This window comes from Nelusetta ayraudi, unplaced genomic scaffold, assembly GCF_046127955.1.
Source record: "Nelusetta ayraudi isolate G7.1 ecotype Tasmania unplaced genomic scaffold, CSIRO-AGI_Nayr_v1 ptg000018l, whole genome shotgun sequence".
NCBI lineage: Eukaryota > Metazoa > Chordata > Actinopteri > Tetraodontiformes > Monacanthidae > Nelusetta > Nelusetta ayraudi.
In genome coordinates this window covers 3,145,491-3,170,693 of record NW_027466068.1, presented here as the reverse complement: position 1 = coordinate 3,170,693, position 25,203 = coordinate 3,145,491, and the positions used below count along the sequence as shown (strand labels likewise).

The following is a 25,203-nucleotide window of genomic DNA, read 5'->3' as shown; positions in this document are numbered from 1 at the left end:
ACACACACACACCCCCACACATCCACGGTTACTGCGTTTTAATAGCCCAAGTGTTGGCCAAATTGGCAGGAGCAGACAGAGCGTCCACGACCACTGAGGGCCTGTTAGCACATCCCGTGCTAACAGCTAACTGTGGAAGCACTGTAGAGAGAAGAAGAGCAACGCTTGTCAATCACTTCAGGTCATTCCTTCGGAGCCACTACACTTTGGCTTTTCAGGGGAGAAAAACAAAACAAAACACAACTGTGCCTGCATTCGTAAATATTCACCTAAATATATATTGGATCCAGCAAACTCTCTCACCTGCTGAAACTTTGCTTCCTCTTAAAACATCATGCAACAACCAGCACGTCTGCTGCTGGCATAAAAGAGGAATTAAGTCTGCGCCAGTATAGAGAAAAAACATAAAAAAAGAAGTTGGGTGGTGGGTGTGAGAAGCATCCAGGTGCAGGCCTGGAGCAGCGCCTTCGGCAGGACGGCTGCTGGTGGATCACAATAAGAATAATTAAAATAGACATTCCCAAAGCACGTTAAAGGCACAAGGATCTCATCTGAACTCAAAATTGGATCCGGAAACGGACTGGAATGCCAACTAACATCACCCCCAGCACATCCGACAGTCACGCATTTCTGTTTCTGCTTACATGCTCATCTTACGATTGTGATCTGTGACACATGGAGGAAAAAAAAACAATGTGAAATTGGGTCACCGCGACCACGAAGTGTAAATCCAGCCCGAGTGTCAGGCCTCCGCACGTCAACTCCTTCATCGCGCTTCTGCAAACACAAACCAGAGTCGATTCCTCTGCCTGTGAGTGCGACACTCTCATGCCAGAAATGAACCGTGCACTCTCTCCGCACTTTGCCTGCATCATCTGTGGAGTAATTGTCACTTATTACGGGAGATAGTCGGCATTCGGCGCAGCAGGAGCCCAACTTGGTATCAATGAGATGCAACATTTGCAGGCACAGTCGATGCCATCGATCACGGTGGCTCCGCTGGCAGCCCGCAGTGTATCAGCGCTCGGGGACCGGTAATCAATTCTCTAATGCCGTTTGAGTCGGTCCACTGCTGTGGCAGCGATGATCCTCCCGACGAGCAGCCACGTCGTCCCGTAACGTGGCGCTGCACCGCAGCTTCACTTCCAGATGGCCCGCTATAAAAGCAGAGGACTCCCAAATATTCGTTTAGCAAGTGGAGCGATGATGGGCCACTGTCATTTAATGGCATTAACAAAATGAGCTCAGCCCCCCAGAGACAGTAGCTAGTTCCTGATTAGCGACCAGCGCTGGACCCTGTTCGCAGCCAAATCTGATCAGTGTGGCAGCAGACTGGAGCGAGGCCGCTCAGGAACTCAATTCCAGGAGCTCTTATCAGTACCGGCAGGCGGTGACTTCTTTATGGACCACTCTGGAACCGAGGAATTAATCCCATTGGTCTCTGGTGATGGGAGAGAGAGGATGTTCCAGAAGAGCAAAGGTAGGGCGCTGACTTCCTCCCAGCACAGGTCGGACCAGACCGATGACTCGTCCACAACTTCGATGGGCATTTTTTTTTAAACAAAAACATTTTGTGCCCAGCAGCCACCACTTTAAAGAGAAACACAAGTCGGGTCCACAAGTGATCACAGCACACGTCCCGACCATCCGCTGGGTTGTCAGGTCAACAATGGTGGTGGTGCTGATGTGACCTCTGACCTTCAAACTTCCACTGAACTGGTGCAACTAAGTGTGCTGTTGATAGTTAGTGCATTACCACGTCTACACGTTGGCCAATCAAAAGTGGGGAAAAGTGACACAACAGCAATAATAACAACAACCCAAACCCTGACAACAACTATGGCACAGTGGGGAGTCGCACACAAGGTGTGAAATCAAGTGACTTGTCTTTTTGGGAAAACATGATCAAAAAACAAAATGCACTTTGGTCTTCTCTCTGTAACCTACCACTTAAAGAGAATGTATTATTTATTTAATCCAGTAAGGTAACACAACAAAGAATGTTCAACTTCTACCACAGGGAAATCATTTGTTTCTGATAAAATATCTTTTTTTTTGCATGCAGATAAGAAAGTCAAACTAGTGCTTTGAGGACAGAGTGCAGCTCATTACCTGGAAAAATACATTTTCAGTGTTTTGTTCTTTTTTTTTACCACAACACAGTAAACAGTTCCCCCATGAGGCCAGACTCACTCAGGTGACTCAGACTCACTAAAACAACTCAGACTAACTCAGACTCTCTCAGACGACTTAAACTCAGTCCGAGTCACTCAGATGACTCAGATTCACTCCGACTCACTCTGACGACTTAAACTCACTCAGACGACTTAGACTCACTCCGACTCACCAAGACTCGCAACAACTCACTCCGACTCACTCTGACTCACTCCAACTCACTCCGATGACTTACTTTGGCGGCTGCGAGTCCTCCAGGCGATTCCCTAACTGGAACTCGTGCGACTTGCTGCGGTGCAGTGCCGTGAAGCCCGGTAACAGGTGGATCAGCTTGCGGCTGGGGGGCGGCGGTGTTCCGGGGGCCTTGACTTTGTTCCGCCGGCGCATGGGAGGCGTTCCGGGCGGGGTCATGGCTTTGACCACCTGAGGAGTCCGAGGGGGGGCGTGGCCAAAGTGCCTCTGGCGCGGCGACGGGGGCAGCGAGCGAGGGCCCGAGTCCAGAAAGGGGAGGGGCCCCAGAGTGAAGCTGTCCACCGTCAGTCGGTCGGCAGAGAGGGGTGGGGCCAGGGGCGGGGCCAGGGCCTGGGGGCTGTGGCACTGGTGCTGCTTGTATTTGGCCGGGACTTTGGGGCTCTGGGAGAGCTGGAAGCGGATCCACTGGCTAGGCTCCGGCTGGCACACCGGGGTGTTCTCCTTGCCCGACTCCGAGGTGGGCCACTGGATGGACCAGTCCTGCTTCACCTGGCCCCCTGGTGGTGGAGGAGGAGCACTGATGTTAAAAGGTGGTTTTCTTGCACTTTTTCAGTACTGTTGCACTGTTGCGTCGTGAATTGTGCTTCTTGTGTTGGGTGGCACCTGAGAACTTGAGAGGCCTCAGAACCCCAAAAACACAAAAACATTTGTGAATAAAGATGTGACACTCCTCTGATTCTGCAAGCCGTAATGTAATCCACAACCTCACTTAAAATTTGGCTTGATTTTTGATTTTGTATTGGTAAATAATGATATAATGGTAAATACATGAATAAAAAAGTACACTATCAGTACAATAAAAGTCATTTGGTTTTCCTACCCTTAGAACGGTTCTCATATATACAAGAATATCCACAGAGCAATAAGGGTCTTGCTCCGAGCACCATCTTGTGCTGCCATTTTTTAAGGAAGCCACCTGACAGTGAACTAAATACCAAACGCGCTGTCAGACAGGCTTCCCTAACTAATGGGATTCCTTAAAAAATGTACATACGAGACCTTCAAGGCTCAATTCAACATTTTTCCCTCCAAAGCTCAAAGTGCAAAGCTTTGTCTCAAAACCAGAACAAACTAAAACCAAAATGTCAGCCAGCAGATGCTAGCAAGGCCTGAATTTAACTTAAAAAAAAAAAAAACGTCATGTAATGCATCAATGAATCCATCAATTTAAATTAAATTGGCCATGTAATGAACTTCATCTCAAAGCAAGCAAAGTTGCTGATTGCAGCAGTAAAAAATAAATAAAATCAAACAATCTTGTCAGCAGGAAAAACATGTATGACCAACGGCGGTGCTCAAATTTGTGTAAATGAAGTATCAACTCCGGCTGTAATCTGAGCCGGACGTGTCCGCGCTGCAGCGCAAGGAATGGAAAAAAAAACAAAACAACAAAAAACACTGATGTGAAACAAATTGGAAGATAAATGAGGCAGAGTGCGAGGACAACGTGCCGAAGCAGCAGCAGAGCGAAGCGGGATGAGTCGGAACACGAGCTGTAAGCAAAGCTGCCGCCGCACGACGGACAAAGAAAGAGTCGCAAACACACGATGGTTGGCGGTGAGAAGCCACTGTGAGTGTTTTGGGGGGGCTCGGATGACGATACTTTACCTCCATTACTGTGCAATTTATCCTCCTCAAGTTGTTCTTTGGGAGAGACACAAAAGAAAGAGTGTGTTTATTGATCTGGCAGAGGCAGAGAGCTGAAATAGTTGGCAATACCGTCTGTGACTGTGAAGTTATGCACAACCCAAAGGTGATTTGACACACAAAGAGCCATAATGTGAGAAGAATTGATCCATCGAGGCTGAAGGACCACTTTCAACTGAGACTCGTCTGAGCATCAAGTATTTCCAAACCGCCGTCGCCCGCTGAGCAAAAACTCTTTCTCTTCTCTTCTTCTTCCTCTTTTTTTTTTCTTTCCTTCTTGCCACATTTTTTTTTATTTTTTTTCCATTTACATGACGTTGGCCATCTGAGCGATGAGCATCAAAAAACACAAACTTCAAACACGACGTCAACAGCCAAGACATCAAATGAACGAGGAAAAACGTCTCAGATAAAAAAAATAGGGGTAAAAAATTCCCGGTGGAATTATTTGCGATACATGATGGGGTAAAAAGAAAAGCCCCGCGGCCTTGTCTTATTCTGGAATGTTCTGGATGACACGCCTCCGAAAATGGAAGAGATTCCCATGTGTCTATTCATTCATTTATTTATTTATTTATTTATTTTACAGCAGACACATGGGACATAAGTTAACTGTATTTTAATGGGCATTTTCATGATTAATGCAATTGAAAAGCTAGAAGTTTGAACAGAGAAAGAACAATCAGAGTCTAGGAATATTAGCATCAGTGAGGCGCACTGAAAACCTACAAGGAACACTGCCACCGTGGCTTCCTAATTTCTATCAGGGAGTTTTTCCGATGCAATGATTTTTTTTTTTTTTTTTTTAGCCATTTTGTTGACGCAGCCGTCATAAAGAGCTGGAATAGCGGGTTCACAGTATATTCAGAGAGACAGCACAACAACACACGTTTGACTGAGAGACTTCGTCAAGAGAGCAAGAGAGTCATCAGTCGTTTATTTTAAAGATTTGCCTCACCCGTGCGCTGCGGTCAGTAGAAAGGAACATTCAAGATCAGCACTTTGCAACTGTTCCGCGTGGTTTAACAATCAGTCGGAGGGCACGTTCAACATCAGGACATTTACAACTGTTCCACATGGTTCAACACCCCGGCTTGCTCTAAGACTGACAGCAAGATCCAACATGACGTACATTTGACATTTCAATTTACCCCAAACATTAAAACACACAAACGTATCCGTCCTGACTCTTAGTACTGGTTTAGTTAATACATCTGTCCACATGTCGGCAGTTGGGCAATATTTGATGCAGATTTTCCCACAGCTGAGGGCAGATCGGACAAAGTGGTCTTCGATGTCTGCATGTTTACATGGCTGACGTGGCAGAGGGTTTTTTCGACAAGGCGATGGCCCCCTGATTGTCCTCAAAAACTGTCGCTGGTGCATTTTCACAATCACTGTCCAAATGTCCCATTTAACAACTGTACCAGATACATGCTTCCCTGAGCTGTCGCTGCCAGGGCCGTGTCCTCTGCCTCACATGTGGATAAAGCATCAGTGGGCTGTTTCTTTGACTTGCAGGAAATAACAGGCCCTGCCTCAGACAAACTCAAACAGTACCCAGTTGTACTCTTTCTGTCGTTTGGTCTGCTGCCCAGTCGGCATCACTATATGCCGCAAGTTTAAGATTTGCGTCACTCCTTTTGTAACACAGTTCCTGATTTACAGTTCCCTACAAATATCTCAACACGTGTTTTGCTGTCACCCGGTGTTGTTCTGGGTTCACACAGCTATTGTGATCATTTGCAGACAACCCAACTGAGATCTGGTCCAGCTTCAGTTTGTTTTTACATGGTGTATACCTTGGTTTACAGTTGATCATTTCAAATTTCTCCAAAATCTTTGTGATGTACCTTTTTGACTCGTTTTTATTTCACCTTTTCTCTGCACAAAATCAATGCCCAAGCAATGTTTGAGTTCACCAACGTCTTTCATTTTAACCTTAGCTCCCAACATCTCTTTTACATTTTTACAATTCGATTGTCATTTGTAGCAATGATGAGATCATCAACCCAAATTATCATTATTACCATTTGATTTGTAGTCTGTTTACGATAAACACAATGGTCAGCCAGGTTTTGAATGTAAACATTTTCATTTAGAAAATTGTGAGGCATTCTGTTCCAATTTTGTCCCAACTGCTTCAGACCATCTGCGATGAACTGGCGACTAGTCCAGGGTGTCACCCTGCCTTCGCCCTAAGACAGCTGGGAGAGGCTCCAGAAAGACCCCCGTCACCCTGAATAGGAATAAGCGGGTATAGAAGATGGATGGATGGATGCTTCAGACCATACAATGATCTCATATGTTTACAGACTAGTTTGTCACCCGTCTCTGCCTTAACTTTAAAACCCTCAGGTTGTTCCATGTAAACTTCACAATCAATTGGAGCATGCAGGTATGCAGTTTTAACATCCATCTGGTGCAGTTCTAACTCATGCAGCGTTGCAAGCTGCATCAGGCTGTGCACAGATGTCATATTAGCAGTTGCAGAAAGGGTTTTGTTATAATCAACCCCTGCAACTTGACTATAACCCTTTGCCAAATACCTGGCTTTTTATGCTTTTGTCTCTCGACTTTCTTTTACTGTATAAACCCATCTCCCCCCACTGCATGTTTATCTTCTGGCAAAGACGTTAGGGCACATGTATCGTTTTCTGTCAGAGAATCCATTTCCTCTTCCAAAGCTTTAACCAATAAATCTGATTTTGACGAGCTTATGGCCTCCTTCAGAGTTCAGGGAGCATCTGACGTAACCCGGTTACAATAGTCAATGCTAACTCTTGATCGTCATCATTATCATCATATTTTCTATTGCACTCATAATCTGTATAGTACTTAGGTGGTCTCCTCTCCCTCTTTGCACATTTTTAACACTCTCGCCCTGACCTGTGGTGGTGTCTGTGTCACAAAGCTCATCTTTACGCTCCTGTGTGATTGGTTTCACTACCTCAAGTGGTTTCACCCATCTCCCTATACAGGATGTTCTCACTCCTATCCTGATCTGTCTGGTTCTGACACTCATTCACACATTTGCTGATGAACTTTACCAACCTATTTTTGACTTCTCTCTCTGTTTCAGCGCAGCGGAAGCATGCTGGGCCCATAACCTGTTGACGCAGCCATCATAATGAGCTGGAATACCAAGTTCACAGCATTATTCAGCGAGACAACACAACTGAGTGTGTTTGACTGAGAGACTTCATTAACAGAGCAAGCAATCACTCATTTATTTTAAAGATTTGCGTCACCGGTGCTGTGCACTGCTGTCAGTAGAAAGGAACATTCAAGATCAGCACAATTACAACTGTTCCACACGCACATTTAGACCGACAAAAGAAAATATTGAAGCAGTTGGTTAAGGTATGAAGTTGTTTATTAGCCTTTTTAGTTAAATTATTGACTAAATAATTGACTAAATAATAGGAATAGGACAGGAGGCGGTCCCTGTTGGCCAAACCGCACAATGTGGTTTCGGATCAGATCTCTTTATACTGTCAATAATAATTTCCTGGAGCACCGCTGCCAAAATGCATCTAAGTCCAAAGGAAAAAAAAACCCCCGTGAGACCTTTAATGACGTAGCCCTACATGCGTTGCCTACTCTTTCTATTAAAATCATTATCCAAATACCAATGACTTGAGCGAGGACTGATGGATCTCATGAACAGGTTGGCAGCTGTGATTCACAATGCTCATGACTGTGAGTCATCCGTGCAAATCATGGCCTGCCCTCTACCTGAGGACTCATCCCCGAGCCCTTCAGCGCTCTGCCGGGGGTTGGGGCGGGGGGGGGGTGCGTTGAGTGGGCACAGGGCAGCTCCCATGGAACCACTAGAGCCACCTAGTGTTACAAGGTTGAGCCGAGTGATTCCAAAATTACAAATCATCAGTATCCACTCAGGACTTCCCACCGTGACACCAGCATCACTATGTACCACCTTTTCCTTCATTACAATTGCGCAAGTAAATAAATACATGTATTTTCCCTACGTATTAAGCGTAAATTAAAAGTGTCAAGTACACAAGTACGGTATTTTTTATTTATTTTTTTTAATTGTTATCATTAGTTTTATTTATTTATCCTTATTTTCATCATTACTATTATTATCATCAGTTATTTGTCTGTCTGTCATCGAGTCAATGAGTGAAGCAGGTGCTGTGTGCCTCCAGGTCAGTGAGGGGCAGTGTTGGACCATGTCGTGGTGTAGCATCTCTATTAAGCAGTGGAGGTACGATATTGCCGTCATTGCCTTTTCGCAACCGCAGCACATGTCACCTCTTACACTCTTCTACAGGTTGCTCACAACTCTTTATCTAATGACAGTATATAATGTCGGGATGACAGATACCACATCGTGGGCACGTAGTTAGGGGATGGGGGGTTCATGCTAACAGCATGCTCATTCAAGTAGCAGACGACATGCAGGTGGCAGTCAGTAGTAGTAGTAGCGCTAACAGACTAGTGGCCGCCATGTCATTAGCTTTGGACCTCGTGTGGATTGTGAAATGCGTGGTCACGCGCGCGATCACCCCCGCACACACTCACACACACGCGCGCACCCACACCTATACGCTCTTATATTATTTATCTGAGTATTTTTGTGTTAATCATTATTCCCAATATGTATTAATTCAAACTAGCAGAGTTAAAAAATAAGAATTTACATTCTGAGTTGGAGTTGATTTATGATAGGATGAGTTGTGACATTTTCACGAGAAAGGGAAAATGTTTCATCTTTAAGTGTTTGTGCGTTATCATTTTAGATGGAAATTGTTCCGGTGTTAGTGTCAAATAGGCATTTGTTAAGTAGGGCAGTCGTGCAAATGAATATTATTTCATTGGAGGAAATTGTAAATAAGTAGTCATTGCCTTTTTGGAGCCACAGCACATGTCACGTCTCCGCCTCCTCTTGAACCTGTTCTACAGGACTGAGACTGACTTCAACATTATTAACTGTCACCAGGTCTTAGTCATTGGGACCTGTAAAATCAGCACTCATCCAACTGATACTGGAAGGAAATCTCTGGGCGAGAGGAGGAGCAGAGAAACTGTTTGCTTCAAGTAACGAGTAGATTCATCCAGCGCACTTGTATCTTAGCAACTGCAGTTGCAATGTAGCAACAGGAGATGACTTTGTGAAGTCTGTGTTTCACATGATCTCACCTGAGAAGAAGCCTCGACATCGGCGCACGACATCGCGTGGCGGCTAAATGAGGTCGGGAACACAGATAGAGCGGCGGCACTTTGACAACTGTGATCCAGGACGGCGTGTGTGACTGGTATTGCTTAGCAAAGGAACTTTAAGGAGATGGCTCTCGCAAAATGCTGAAGAAATAACAACACTTGGAAGTTGTGAGTGTTTTACTGATCTGCTGCAGTCATGAATTAAGCAACTAGGAGGGGGGGGGGGGAATAGATGAGGACTGAGGTGCTGGCAAATGAAATTCCATCTCATTTACTGTTGGGCACATCATTTATTTCTTACAAATATATTCAGGCTTGCAGAGAATTTAAACATTGAGACAGAGCTCCAACGGAAAACTTTTATTTCTAGATAGTCAAATATTATATATGTAGTTATATATGAATGATATATGTATACATATATACATATATCATTCATTCATTTTCCATACCCGCTTAGTCCCGAGCTCAGGGAGACGGGGATATATACATATATATGTATATATACATCAGAGTCAATCCTGATGTCTGACTGACGTGTATTGTTTTTCATTAGTCCTTTTCTCTGAGGAATTCAGCAATACTGAGACTGCAGCACATTGTGAAATGCCAAAAATGCATTCACAAACGCTTGCCTCAGCATGAAATGCCATTCTATTTAAAAGTCCTTAATAAGTGGTTGCGTAGATGAATAACAAGCACCTAGAGTCTTTGACTGATGTGTCTGACTGTTTCTTCCAATTAACCGGGTGGGTGTCTACAATATTGAAGTGTGACTTTTAAAAGGCTCTGTAAAAAAAAACATGTGGAAAAAGAAACAACCATTCAATAAAGTGCTACATTATAGCATTTCCATTTAATCAATAGGCAACAGAAAAACAGATTAGATCCTGTAAAACTCACAATTGCAGAGATTTTCCAATAGTCCTACATGACATAGTAGTGGTGAGATGGGCACAAAGAGACCCTTCTATTTACCCTTCTATTGTACCCATTACAACAGTATTGAAGGAATGCTTTCAATATGGAACTGAAACTAATATTTTATCTGGCATGTTTGAATGAGTTTAACTCAAATACCATTAAGTCTGAGGAAATGATCTTCCACTCCCCAGAGAGCAGTTAGCGTCAGTCAATAGTAACGGCGTTAAAGTTGCATTTTAGTGTAGACGGTAATTGCTGAAAAACTGTAATGGGATCCAGGTTTCATCTGCAGGAAAGGGCCGAGGTCACATTTCAACCGGCAGCCTAAACAGTTTTGTGGCTTTGAGGAAACTATTACACTGAGCTGACAGCGGCGACAGAGTGAAGCTCAAGGACAACTAGTTTATCATTCACTCGCTGACAATGACAACTGCTACTGCAACCTCATAAATATCAGCAAATTGTTCATAGACAGCGAGGAGTCAATGGCAGGCAGTGACAGACGTCTGTGGGAAACTGCCAATACTGATTTGTTTCAAAGCTCTGCCAGGTGTTGGTTCACTCGTAACAGCCACGAGGCAGAATCTCGCCTGTCAAGTGCGCTTTGGCGTGCGAATGCACTCGCTTGTAACTTTGAAAACTAAGCGGATGGTCTTTTCATGTTCTACTCTAACTCTATTTTAGTCTATGCTCAGTAACATGGTGCATGTTGAAAAAAAAAAAAAAAATTTGTAGAGATCAAGAAATGGCCATTGAGACACAAAGTGTGACCTTTAGGTAAGTAATTACAGCACAAAGGTGATTCTGAAGAGGAAGCCCACTTCAAAGCTACTGTGTGATTGTGTCTTTGAAATAAGAGCTTTGCCCCCCAATATAACAGACTGAACATTTTGAACACTAAACTAAGTCTTGCATCTGACTTTTACAACATATTCTTGGTTTAGACAAGATTCTATAAGAGTGATATTTTACCATATCAATACTTTAATGAGTAACGTTGGAGGTGTAGAAGTTTAGTGGTGACCAGGTGTGACTCAGCTACATTCTGGCTACTTTCTAAAGTGAAAAGTAAGAGGCAGTCAGCAGCAAGAAACAAATGGTTTTATTGTTGCTGTTTTTGGTTTAATTACTTTTTTTTTTTCATACAATTTTCATGTATAATCTAACTGAATGGACGCGTCTCTGTCCATTGTGTGCGCGCGCCATTCAGTCACTCATTTGTTACTGGTAATCCTAATGAATCCTTTTCTAGCCGCCCTCTTCCTCTGCCCACTCACCTGACTGACCTTCATGTCCACATCAGTCCAAACAAAACAGCTGCACATTTTAAGAGCCGCCTCTGCGCTGATTAATGCAAAACAGGGGCCACCGCCGGCGCCATTAACGGCCAATCTCAACATGCAGCGAGGCTTCAAGGAAGACAGATAACAGCCTCGTAATTGGACTAATTAACTCTGGATGTGTTCTCTCTGCGGGCTAAATGGCAGAGAAATGCCAACGGGACTGAGGGACGTCCATCTTACTGCCTTCTGCTGCAGACAGAAAGACAGACGGACGGACAGAGCTTGAGTCTTCACACTGATTCTACCACACGTAGCCGTGAGTGTCTGTCACGGATGGACAATAAGAACCGATAACACGACTGGAAGAGGAGGAGGAGGATCCTCCCTCATATTATTTTGTGTCTTCTGCCCCAACATGATTCCTCCTCCACTTTCCCCTCCCCCTTCCTCCACCTCCTCCTCCTCCTGCTCCTCCTCTTCCTCTGTCTTCCTCCCCCTTCTTCCTCCTCCTCCTCCTGCTACTCCTCCACCTCCTCTGTCTTCCTCCCCCTTCCCCCTCCACCTGTCTTCATCGAGCGCAGACGGTCGAGAGACATTTGTCTAACCTCTGCAATTACGGAGGGAAAGGCAAAGAGAAGAGCTGTTCTAATAAGAAAAACACACGCACGCACGCACACACACACACACACACACACACACACACATACACAGTTGGTGTGATCAGCGAAGTGAAGAAACTCGAGACAGATTCCACAAACCCTGAAACGGCGTGTGTCTGAGCCGACATCAGTGGAGGGTGAACTGGATAACCAGTGTTTGTTGAGGCACAGAGGAGTGACTGGCTGCCTTCAACTGTATGACTCACCCTCATCTTCATCTTCACCCTTATCCTCACTCCCATTACCATCCTCACCCTCATCCTCATGCTCACCCTCATCTTCATCATCATCCTCACTCTCCTCACCCTCATTCTCATCCTCATCATCTCCCTCATCTTCATCAGCGTCCTTGCCCTCATCAACCTCACACTCATTCTCACCCTCATCATCATCCTCACCCTCACCACCCTGATCTTCACCCTCACCCTCATCCTCACCTCATCATTCTCACACTTATCATCACCCTCCTCATCATCCTCACCCTGATCCCAGGAGCCTGTGGTGAAACATTCTATTAGCTTGCGTCAGTATCTTTCCTGCATACATCCATTCATTATCTTCTCTCCTCTGCTGGTTATGTGATGCATAAACAGCTGAAAAAAGAAAAGCCTGTAATGTATATAAACAGCCAATTTTAACATCACTCCTGGTGACTCATAACGCGTTTTCTCTGAGACGGGGGGGGGAGGCAAGGGGGGAGCAGGCGGCACAAATCTGTACATCCTTCTCCGTGCTGCCGTTCCATTCATCCGGATGAATAAACGGGTGATTTTACAACAACCTCCGGATTTTGACGGAAAATCCAACTTGGGGGGGGGGGAAAACGGACAAAAACACCAAGATGCAGGAACATCCTCTGCAGCCTCTTGTTGGCCTGTGTCACTCCTTCAAAAGCATTAGCAAGTCTCGCGCTTCCTCGTCTCGCAACGCAGCCGCTCGCACCACAGCGCCGATGCATATGTGTGCACGCACGCACACACACACACACACACACACACACACACACACACACACACACACACACACACACAAAGGTGTGCAACGTTTCCAATCTAATGACATTATCTCCAGTGGAAGCGTGGAGGAAGCTCATTTTCAGCCTCAATGTACAATTTGTCCATTTATTTAGATTTATTTGTAGGTCAATTGTCTGTCACTGTGTGCAGCTTGCTAGCTGCCTTGTTAGCCTTGTTGCCTATTATTTGTTAGCCTTGTTGTTTATTTGTCCCTTCATTGTTGTGCACCAAAGAGACTGAGAAGTACTGAACAAAATTTTGTTGTGCAATGTAAAATGGACAATAAAGTCTTCTAATCTAATTTAATCGAATCTAAACGCAGCATTTACCCAATCAGCTTCTAGTTTGACTGCTCCATTGAAGTCCATTGAAGCTCAACTTCAGTGGACTTAAATGGACAGAGACACTACAGGAACATAAGAAGAAAATCAGACCTCAGATCAGTTTCTGATTCTGAACAAACTCGTCTGGAAGTTGAACACATTTTTAGACAATGACATTTAATCACAACAGTCCATATTTGACCATTTATTGCTGACATTTTAGGGGAAGCTGAGCTTCTTCCCTTGACGTTTTGGAGAAACGGCCCCTGATTATCTTCCTCTCTGAGCTGCGGCCCAGCAGTCATGTGAAAAAGCACCGCCACACGTGCCTTTGTTCCTTTGGGCTCAAAGTGCCTCTTACCGCTGCTGCTGCTGCTGCTGCTGCTGCTGCTGTGTGCGAGGGCTGTGGTGCTGCTGTGACGCAGTTACACAAACCCGGCCGGTCCCTCCTGTTAGGGAGCCCATTAGTGGGTGAGTGAGGCCGGAGCCCTACCTGGAGGACGCAGCCCTCAGCCATCAAACCAGTGGGCGACACCAGAGCCGGCAAGAGCTCATTGCCATGGATGGGCTGTTTTGTTTCGTGTGTGTGTGTGTGTGTGTGTTTAAATTTGGCCGTCAAATGATTATTACTTTATCATTATTATTATTATTATTAATCTCAGAAAGGCTGCAGCGTTGGTACAGAGGAGACACCGACAAAAACTGAACATGACGAACTCAGATGTTATATGCACTTTACAAAGGCTGTTTCTAGCCCACTCGCCCTTTGTGACACTCCAAGGTTAGTGACACACCTTAGCCAAGTGTGTAATAGACTCGATGGTCCAAACAACATGACTGTTCCCGTCCCTTCACTTGAACACAGAGCACACAAAATACTGTTGGCCTTTGCCTCTTTCACGACGTGTGTGTAAATGCTGACGGAAAACCTCAAAATATCAAACAACAACAACAACAACAACAAAAATCGCTACCGAAATATACAAATTTGAAATACATACACTGACATGTGTTTGGTTTTCTGTATGTGTTCCACCGATTATTAATGTTAATGTTGCTATTAGTAAGGGGCGAACATGTTATACGTCCCCTTTTTAGAGGATGACAGAGACCGGTGTGTGTACTGTGCGCAGGGCTGTGGGGATGTTCTCCTTCTTGGCGTGAGTTCGGGACATAAGCCAATATGCATGTTATTTGACAACAACAGAAATAACAACAGAAGTATTCCGACCGCGGTGAAATTAGTTTTAAGTTGGACGTTCCACAGACATTCGCGCTCCGGGAAAACCGCTTCTGTCCCACCAAGTGCGCCAGCCACTCATTTCAAGTGCACCCGTATTGCAGACTTTACAGTAAACACACGGAGACAGAAGACGGCTACTGTCTTCCAGTTTTCAAAATAAAAGTGTGGGATATTTAAAGCAGATATTGCGTTTAAAGGAAACAGAGAGGTATCAATATGTTGCAACAGTGCTTATGATTAATAATATCACATGACCGAATAGATATTCAGCTAAAATGGTGATATTTTCATATAACAAATGATTGGAAAATGTGGAAAGAAAACAACAGATGTGTTTCATGCAGTCAGTGGAGTACTATGATCCCACACTAATTTCAAGTCATTTCATAACATGACCTAGAAACTACTGAGCTAAAATAAAAAAGCTAAAACATTTTCTTCAAAAAATTTATTGAAAATGGGAATAGACTTAAGATGTAAAAAGAGGTGTGCATCATGTAGCCAGTGGAGTACTATGATCCTACACTGATTTTGATTCATTTGATCATATGACCTGGAAGCTATTGAGCTAAAATGCTTATATTTTCTTAGACAAATTCATAAAAAAAAAAAAAAGAAGAAGAAGAAGAAGCTAGCAATAGCTTCCAGGTCATGTGATCAAATGACTCAAAATCAGTGTAGAATCATAGTACTCCACTGGCTGAATGAGACACACCTCTTGTTTTTATATTCTAAGTATTTTCCTATTTTCTTATGAATTTTTATGTAGAAATTTTTAGCATTTTAGCTTAGTAGCTTCTAGGTCATGTGATCAAATGACTTGAAATCAATGTAGAATCGTAGTATTCTACGGGCTGAATGAGAAACACCTCTTGTTTTTATATTTTAAGTCTTTTCCTATTTCTTTTGAATTTTTCTGTGGAAATATTATCATTTTAGCTCAATAGCTTCAAGGTAATGTGATCAAATGACTCAAAATCAATGTAGGATTATAGTACTTCACTGGCTGCATGAGATGAGGCACACCTGTTTTTTTTCCTCCCACATTTTCAAATCATTCATAATTGTTATATGAAAATATTTGCATTTTAGCTGGATATCTAAATAGTCATGTGACATTATTAATCAAAACCGGTGTTGTAACATATTTTTACTGTTCACTGTTTTAAAATGTCTGCATAAAATTCTCTGGATTAATAAAGTATTCGGATTCTGCTTTAAATATTCCACACTTTTATTTTGAAACAGGAAAACAGTACACGCTGTAGCCGTCTTCTGTCTCCGTGTGTTTACTGTAAAGTCTGCAATACGGGTGCAAGTTGAAATGAGTGGCTGTCGCACTTCGTGGTACAGACGAGGTTTTCCCGGAGCGAATGTCTGTCGAATATCCAACTTGAAACTAATTTCACCGCGGTGACTTCCGTCAGAAAATCAACTTCTGGTCTGACGATCCATCGCGCGTTCAGGGTACTAGAGCGCAATTTGTGCTTCTGACTCCTCAAGGTGCCACATTTCTGAGCGTTTTTGCGCCTGCATATTGTTATCATCGAGAGAAAAAAAAAAAATCCTTTCTGGATACGATGCAAAGGTGGCGGAGATTACGGCTGAATAGTCGCCGCAAAGCGCCCCGCAATTTACCGCTGCGCTCCATTCTTTATGGATCTGGCCCTGTTGGCAGAGAAGATCTGGAATTTTATTTATTTATTTATTTATTCATTTATGTATTTATTTATTTATTTATTTATTTTTCATGGACGTAACACACCTACTCAGTTTGAATAATCAGGATTCCCAACAGTACGAGACTTATTGCCAAGAAGCACTGATGCAACAAAAACATCTAACAACACAAACGTCTTCACTCTTTGAGGAGGCTGATGAATGAAACACTTCACCATTCATTCTTTCAACCGCAATTTCTTTTTTATTTTATTTTACTTTTCATGATTGCCATCATCCTCACCGCAGCTCTGATAACCATTGGCTGGTTTCTCGTGCTGATCCTGACCCATCAGACGTGAACGCTGCCAGCAATCACAGTGACAGTGGCCACAGAGGGCCACTCTCATCACATGGCCAGTTTGGGAGCTCTGGAGCTCTGGAGCCAGCTGTGACTGGAGCTGGAACACACTGTCACATCACACCTTGCAGTCCCTCCTGTCTGTCTGTCTGTCTGCCTGCCTGCCTGCCTGTTCTGGAAAGCCTTCACCTCCGTGCCCAGAATGAAGCTGCCGAGACCAGGAGATTTGGTGAAGCTGGTGGAGATCACAGGGAGGAGAAGAAGCGAGTGGAGAGATCTGACAAACGAGCGGAGCGACGGAGGGCGAGGTGGGAATTCAGCAGAACACCTGCACCAGTCGCAGTATAGTCGAGGGTGGGCTAGCGACAAAAAACAGAAAAATGTGTTTGCTTGAGCATCAGGAGACTTTTAGAAGGCACCAGCTCACATCTCCTCTAATAAAAGAGCTAGAGAAAGAGAAAGTGAAGTTCCTGTTCAGTTCATTTGCTTAATTATTTGTCAGCGCTTCGCATCTGTTGCATTGTGTGTGTGTGTGTGTGTGTGTGTGTGTGTGTGTGTGAGAGAGAGAGAGAGAGAGAGAGAGAGAGAGAGAGAGAGAGAGAGAGAGAGACAGCTTGCACTGCTCTATATAATGGAGATTTACCGCCCCCCACTGGTTCATTTTCATTACTGCAAAAGCTCTCACATAAGACTTGAAACGTAGTGTGCCACGCCACCTGGTGTACAGTATGATATACACACACACACACACACACACACACACACACACACACACACACACACACACACACACACACACACACATACATACTGCGATGAACTGGCGACTTGTCCAGGGCGTCACCCTGCCTTCGCCCTATGACAGCTGGGATAGGCTCCAGCAGGCCCCCGTGACCCTGAGCTCAGGGGAATAAGCGGGTATGGAAGATGAATATATATACATATACATATGTATATATATATATATATATATATATATATACATATATATATATATATATATATATATATATATATATATATATATATATATATATATATATATATATATATACATATATATATATATGTACAGATGGTATTCTGTGTATACATATACATGTATACACAGAAGACTAATGTGTATATATACACAGTAATTGTGCTTTATCTTTATCATTCCCAGTAAATTATTCAGAGGAACTTATAGTCAAGGTAAATCGCAAAATCTTTTAACATCATATTTGAACTGTTAATGTTTATTAGATGGATTTAGCTGTAAATCTACTATGAAAAATCAAAACTTAAAGTGCAGCTGATTTGCCAAATAAGAGGTGTGCCAAAACATGATCCGGTCTGCTGTGACAGCTCGACACACACTCAGAACTGTTCTTGTTGTTGTTTCCGGAAGTTTCTGAAAGTTGGCTGTGAGCCGATTCCTGACCTCAAGAAGGAGACATCTTTTCCAAGACAGCATTGTCTAAATATTTCGTGAGGAAAGTTTTTTTTTTTTTTTTTTTGTTCTATTCCAGATTCACCCTCATTCAGCCTGTACAACATAGAAGATGCGAGCAGAACAAAGGAAACAGTGCCATCTGCAGGCAGCCTGCTGGATTGTGACTACTCAGAAATATTAGAGACGATTAATTTTTTTGCGAAATCCTTGAATATTTTTTTACCGGTAATGTTACTCTTCCTTTTTAATGCTTGCCAGTACAATAAAGAATCTTTGGTGTTTTCAGTGATCATCATAAAAACCTGAAGGTGTCGCACATGTGCACACAAAACTGCACTTCATCAAAAGATCATTTCATCACTTTCTGTGTTCCAAATCTTACCTTCATCAGACTTCTGGTCTGTCAAGCCCAAAGTAAAATGCATATTACAAGCTAAAAAAAAATATAGCGATACGTTAATACGTAAACATTATATTTGAAAAACAAAACAATAAACACTTAATTAAGTCACGGTGGTGTTCACAAAACAGCGACTGAATTCTGAAAGTGTTGTCTGTCACCATCACATTCCTGCTGCAAGTTGTGCTGAATTTAAATCATAGTATTATTGCACACAGTTTGTTTTTAAGATGTTTGTCTGTGTTTAGCTCATTGGTGAAAAGGGGGTTTAAAAAAAAGAGAATTTAACTCATTTCAATTGTGTCTTTACGCTGCCTTGAACAATTATTTCATGTCTAATCACATGAAATAATTTTTCAAGGCAGCGTTGTCACCTGGAAATCAAACTGGATGCCAGTCAACTGACTTGATTGACAGCCCTTTATTTTGCTGTTGGCGACTCTGTTTTATGGTATAAAATCTCTGCTGAACTCATCTGCAAAGGGACCTTGATGTTTACGGACATTAAGTTAGGTGAAAAATGTCTTCTGTGTTTACAGCTGTGGACTGCGAGAGATGCTAAAGTGGTATATATGTGGTATATATTTTTCCAGAACGGTTTGGGGCAAAGTCTCACCGAGCTGGTGGGCTTTTCTCAGGCAGGAGAGGGAGGCATTGAGTCGGGCACACTCCTCCTCGCTGGCACCAAACTTCTGGAGCAGCTCACACACCTGCTCCTCACTCATGTCCAGCAGACCCTCCAGGGTCACCTCGCCCGGACTCATCTCCTGCAAGCACACAAACACATCATCTTCAATCACTTGAATAAAGTTGTCAATAAGTGTTGACTTCCATATTCTGAAACTCGTCAGTGTCACTTCGTATGAGGAGGTCTGTATTCTCTCTTTTAAAAAAAAAAACTTATATAAAGTCATGTTTTACATTAGCCAATGAAGCAAAACTGTCTATACTTTTATTTGTTTTTGAGGAAGAACCTAAAATGTAAAATAAATGAAAATACATATAGAATCACATTTAAACTGTGCTTTAAAAATCTAAATGAAGACGCTTTGTTAATCAGATGTCGTGGATAGTTTAGGCTGCAGACTTAATAAGGTTAATATAACATATAGTTTTGATTGACAGTTTTCCTCTGAACGATGAAGGTTCCATCGGGGAGACTTTACCTGCGTGACCTCTTTCCTCAGGTTGACGATGCGGAACCAGTGTCCAAGGCGAGGGAAGTCCTCCAGTTCAGCGCTGCGCTCCTCTAAGGCCACTTTGCACTTGCAGGAGAGCTGGCGGCTGAAGTACTTCACCAACTTCCCCTGAGAGTGAGGAGGGACACACAGACACAGAGAGAGGGGTGGGTGGGTGGGGGGGAGTGGGGTCTCTTGTTAGCAGCACTCCCTGAACTGAAAAAGTCTGGACAGAACAAAGGAGATGAATCTGATGGAGTCAAAAACTGCTCTGATAAAATATGAGATTTTCAACAGTTTGATTTTTGAAAGACTTCTTAAAATATTTTTGCAGTGGCAAAATAAAAAGGCGCACTTGACCGTTTCAAAAGGACAGAAATCTGCCAAGTGGGGGCGCTCATGAGGTAGCGGTGTCCTGCCTCAGGACCAATGATGCAACTCGAGAGCTCAAAACAGTTGTTAGATACTTTCATAATAACTGCCTCAAAATACTTTCAAACATAAAGTTTATTTTTGACGCACACCACATCTGAACTCACATCTGTGCTACACATTTGAAAACACGGGGAATCAAATAAATACACAGAGGATTAATGAGGTCAGAATGATAGAAAATGAAAACCTTTTGAAGTTATCACCTCTAGACGATGGATGGATATACTATCATAAAAAAAAAAAAAACGTCAACTAAAGAGATGCTGACTTGTAATCTTTCAGCTGGGGTCATGTGACGTGCTCCTCCGTGCCAAACCCTCAAAATAACATCTGTCCACGATGCTCACTGCAGAGGTTTACTGCAAAGTCACCAATTATTACTAAAAGAATCCCACTTTAGTAAACAAGTGCACTGGGCACTGACTGTCACACAAATTGAATAATGGATGCACAAAACTAAAATTAAAAATTATTATTAAGTTGTCAAACGTGTTTTGTAAATAGAGTGCGTATTTGCCCCGCAAAGAAGCAATGTTACAAATACTGTATTCCAGGAGGTCCATAAAGTTGTTGTTTCCTCATAAACATTAAAAGATTATTTTCCGACACAACCCCATTTCAAAGACTTTACTCTCAAGTCGAGAGTCGTCACAGCAACAACACAACAACACAGCACTGGCCTCCATGAGCAAGTAGGAAGCAGGAGAGGAGGGGGAAGAAGAAAAGGAGATGGCTAAAGAGGAGGAAGGGGAGGAGGGAAGGGGAGGAGGAAGAAGAGGATGAGGAGAAGGACGAGTAGGATGAGGAGGAGAATGAAGAAAAGGGGGAGAGAGGTAGGAGGTACAGGAGGAGGAGGAGAAAGAGGAGAAAGAGGAGAAGGGGTATATGTAGGAGGAGGAAGAGAAGGGGGAGGAGGAGGAAGAGAAGGGGGAGGAGGAGGAAGAGACTCGCAAATCAGCTCTGAATGCAGTAAAAAAAAAAAAAAAAAAAAAAAAACCTGGCTCAGTCAACACCTACGGAGACACACAGACAGCTTGTGAGCGATTCCTGCTGGTGTTGGTGTCGAAAATACAGGGTGACAAAATATGTTTGTAGACGTTGGAGTCCAGTGTTAATGGAGGAGAACACGGCTGGACCACCTGTGATATTTATGAACCTTTTGGCCAGAGGATGGCAGTGTTTCTCAGCTCGTTGCTCAGTCTGCCCACTCAGTCAGAGGTGCAGCTCGACCAGGGGTCGTCAACCTTTGTGAGCCCGAGAGCTCCTTCGTTGGTCATAAGTCATACGAAGGGCAACCATTTTGCTACACTCTACTGTAATAACAAACTATCTCAGTTGTATGTTATTATTATTATTATTATTATTATTATTATTATTATTATTATCATAGTTGTTGTTGTTGTTGTTGTTATTGACCGCAATAGTCCTTGTCTCCCTATGTCTTTGTTGGTTCATTGTTTTCTGTCCAGGTTCATTTCATGCTGTTCTTGTTTTTGTCTAAGTGTTTGCATTTGCATTTGCTCTCAGGTCTGGTCTTGTGTTCTTGTTCGACTTTCTTTTGTACCCACCTTGTCTTTTTGTTGAGTCTTCCGGTGTGTTTTTTGTTATTAGTTACCCGATTCCTTTAGTTTGGCTTTTGTTTAAAGTTTAAAAAAAAAAAAAAAAAAAAAAAAAAAAGCTTTTTTGTCTGCAAAAAAGAGTGGTTGGCATGTGGGTCCTGCCCCCACGCTCCCGTCCCGACTCCCAGGTAGATCATAGAACATCAAATAAATAAATAAAAAAGCTGTTCAGAGCGATCACAGAGATCACTGATCATTGATCACGGAGATCACTGATCACTGTGATCACTGATCAGAGAGATCACTAAGATCACAGAGACCACTGATATCATTTATCACTGAGATCATCGATCACTTAAATCACTGATCAGAGAGATCACAGAGATCACAAAGATTACTGATCACAGAGTCCACACAGCTTCAATATAACAGAAATGGTGGTGCCAGAAATCAAGCACTTCATGTGGGACACTCAAACATGTCACAGTTCAGTATTGGGATTACGGCTGTCAAACATGCTGTTGCTCTGGGCCAATGGAGGATTTGACCTTTGGGGGCCTCAAGCTCCTACCCAGTTCCCCTGCCCGGTTCTCCCGCCCCATTACCACGTCCCTGCCAAGCAATTTCAGCCCATCTTCGTGTTATATAACCAATCACCCTTCTTTCAGCGGTGACAGAACCAGGGAGCCGTCGCTGCAAGCTGTCCTTCTAAGCTGCACAACAAAGACCAAGAAGAAGAAGAAGAAGAAGAAGAAGAAGAAGAAGAAGAAGAAGCAGCAGCAGCACTGGAAGTGAAGCCCACTGCTCAAACAAAGTTTAGCAAGGATGCTCCAGTGAAGGCACCATAGAACCCGATGGTCTCACGTTACATTGTGAGACTGAAGGGAAAGGATGTTTTTGGTTTTTGTGGAGTTTAGTTGAACCTGTTTTCAGGGCGTGACCTGATTGCTGCATCCCCCTCAGAGCAGATAAGCCTCCTGCTGCTACGACCCGTTTTAACCGCTAGTAATTAAATTAAATTAAATTAAATCTGACTGATACATTCAGTGTCAGAGACAAAACATTTGTCCTATCACCATTGAAGATCATTGACCATCCTGAAACAAGGACTTAACCTCTTAACTTAACAAAACTTAACCTCTCGTCATCGTCAGCTCCAGCATTATATTGGTCATGATGATCACGTCATATGTTATTATCACGTATAGCAGGAGACAAAGAAATCAAGTCTAAGTCAAGCCATTAGCTCGACAGCCGAAAGTAAAAGTTCCCCCAAGATGATTGACTATTGTACTTAGAATCAATTTTTTCTAACGTTTTCATATGATTTTTAAGATCATCATCATCGTCGTCTTCATCATTATCACAATGATTATTATAATGACTTCAAATGTCAATATTTTAAGGCCGAGTGATGTTAAGACTTATCAGGAAAAGAAAAATGATAAGGCAAATATGAGCTTGGCAGTTTTTGCTTTGTTTTTGTTTTTTCATTTTGGCTTATCCACGCTGCGGGAAAAAAAAAAAAGAAGTGACAAGAGGCTAATGGCCTGGTCTTGATATGAAAAAAACAAATGGGTGGTGAGGTAAAACAGAGGCAGCAAGAGTGAACTGCACTTGAGTAAACTGCTTATGCTCACATTTGTGAGCATAAGCAACATAACCAACACGGACTAGCAGGCTAACGGTGGTACGCAATGAGGTGAAAGTCTGTTCCTGCTTTTCACACTTTGTTTCCTTTACCTTCTGTCTCTCTGCCTCGCGCCACACAGACGTTCAATAGCATTCCCTCCGAACGAAACTGTTGTGTTTCTCTCTCCGGCGGAGAGAGAAACACAACAGTTCCGCCAAGTTGGAATCAGGCAAAACAAAGAGATGCCTCCTAGTTTAAACTGGAATTTCTTTTTAAGTAGAATAAAAGAAAGATAAAGTTACATCAGCTGGTAGTATTCCTGTAATGCTGGATAATGTACACGTTTATGGTTATGCAGCTAAACTTAAACTAACATAAACTTGTATATTTTTTTTCTTAAATCAGTTGTTATATTTTGCTTATGAAAACGTTGCTGCTCTAATAATTCAACCCACCAAGATGAAGTGTATTGCTTGTGTTGCAATAAGTTAAATGAAATGCTTTGTATTGTTGTAATGACATCAACCTGTTACATACTATGTATATGTTAAATGAAGGAAATTTTACCTCAGGATCATTCAGACAATCAGCAAATCAAACAGACTGGTAGCTAAAATGTCAGAGCCAGAGCAGAAAGTGTTTGGTGTTTGGTGCATGTGGCTGTTCCCACCTGGGACACGAGCTAAACTGACCTCTTCACGACTGCTGCCCGGCCAGTTAATCCAGATCAGCTGCAGCACTTAATGAGCGGCCAGCAGACGAGAAGTTGCTTTGTCATGATGATGATGATGATGATGATGATGATGATGATGATGATGATGATGATGAATGCAGCACGTTTGCACAATTACAATTTGTATTTAGCGCTTCAAATAGTTTTCGTCTCACTGACTGAGCTGCAGAAGACCCAAACATTACGGGCCTAACAAGCTGGATGCCCCTCTTGTCCTTCACCGGATATTTCCCAACATGCCCTCTTGTTGACCAATAAGGATCACGGGGAACACCTGTATTATAAAAACTGGATACCGGACTTGCAATATGACAATATAGACCACTGGGCCGATTTTCTTTTTCCAGTGGCCAACCGAGGTACTGCAGCAAAAAAAAACAAAATCCTGTTGGGCCCTAAAAGCATTTTCCCCGTTAGACTGCAATACAAAAATAAACATCTCTAAAACGGCTGACAGGACGACCTTTGATCTGAAACGCGGTTCATCTTTCTATTGCAGATTTGCGGGTCATAGTCTTTAAAAATAATGAATAAAGGCCAGAAAATCACCAGAAAAGTTTATTCCCAGCGTGACATCGCAATGCCTTACTGTGTCTTGGCTTGTTATGATTGGCTGCATCCTGATGTATCATGGGAGAGTTACAGCGGCATGGTGTGAAGTGCGCGTGCGCCCTCTGATGCGGAAGTCAAAAACTTTTTCGACGTATGAGCTGTGTGAGCAATCTCTCAAGTCTTGTCGACGGGGGGGGGGGGGGGGGGGGGAGGCGGAGGCGGAGGCGTCCCCGAAATAGAAATATATACGGGACAAAGTGAAGTGCGTCCCGTAACAGTTCATTATGGGACAGGTTGCCAAATATGGGACAATCGCGTTTTTTTACAGGAGGGTTGGAAACCCTATCTAGACCACAGACGGAAATGTCATTTTCCCTAAAAAACAGGAGAAATTGTGTCCCGGGAGAGATTTTATTTTACCCAGGACAGGTGGTGAAAAAAGAGAACAATCCTGGGAAAAACGGGACGGGTGGCAACCCTACCGCTTGTTGTCAACAAGAACGCTAGCCATTGGCTAATTGCAAGCTAGCTGCCCACGTCTACTGAAAA

General features: G+C 43.1%; 1 protein-coding gene across 4 annotated transcripts in view; it reads right to left on the bottom strand.

The window, feature by feature from the left end:
• Positions 1-25,203, bottom strand: part of ksr2 (kinase suppressor of ras 2) — a 116,873-nt gene that overhangs the window by 81,248 nt on the left and 10,422 nt on the right. For 3 of the 4 annotated variants that reach the window (XM_076025798.1, XM_076025797.1, XM_076025799.1), the window contains exons 2-5: positions 19,731-19,871; positions 19,181-19,331; positions 4,036-4,071; positions 2,411-2,924 (exon numbers count right to left, since the gene is read on the bottom strand). In XM_076025798.1, the coding sequence (XP_075881913.1) occupies positions 2,411-2,924; positions 4,036-4,071; positions 19,181-19,331; positions 19,731-19,871 (842 nt within the window). The remainder of the gene's footprint in view (positions 1-2,410; positions 2,925-4,035; positions 4,072-19,180; positions 19,332-19,730; positions 19,872-25,203) is intronic. The other variant, XM_076025800.1, reaches the window with a different exon arrangement.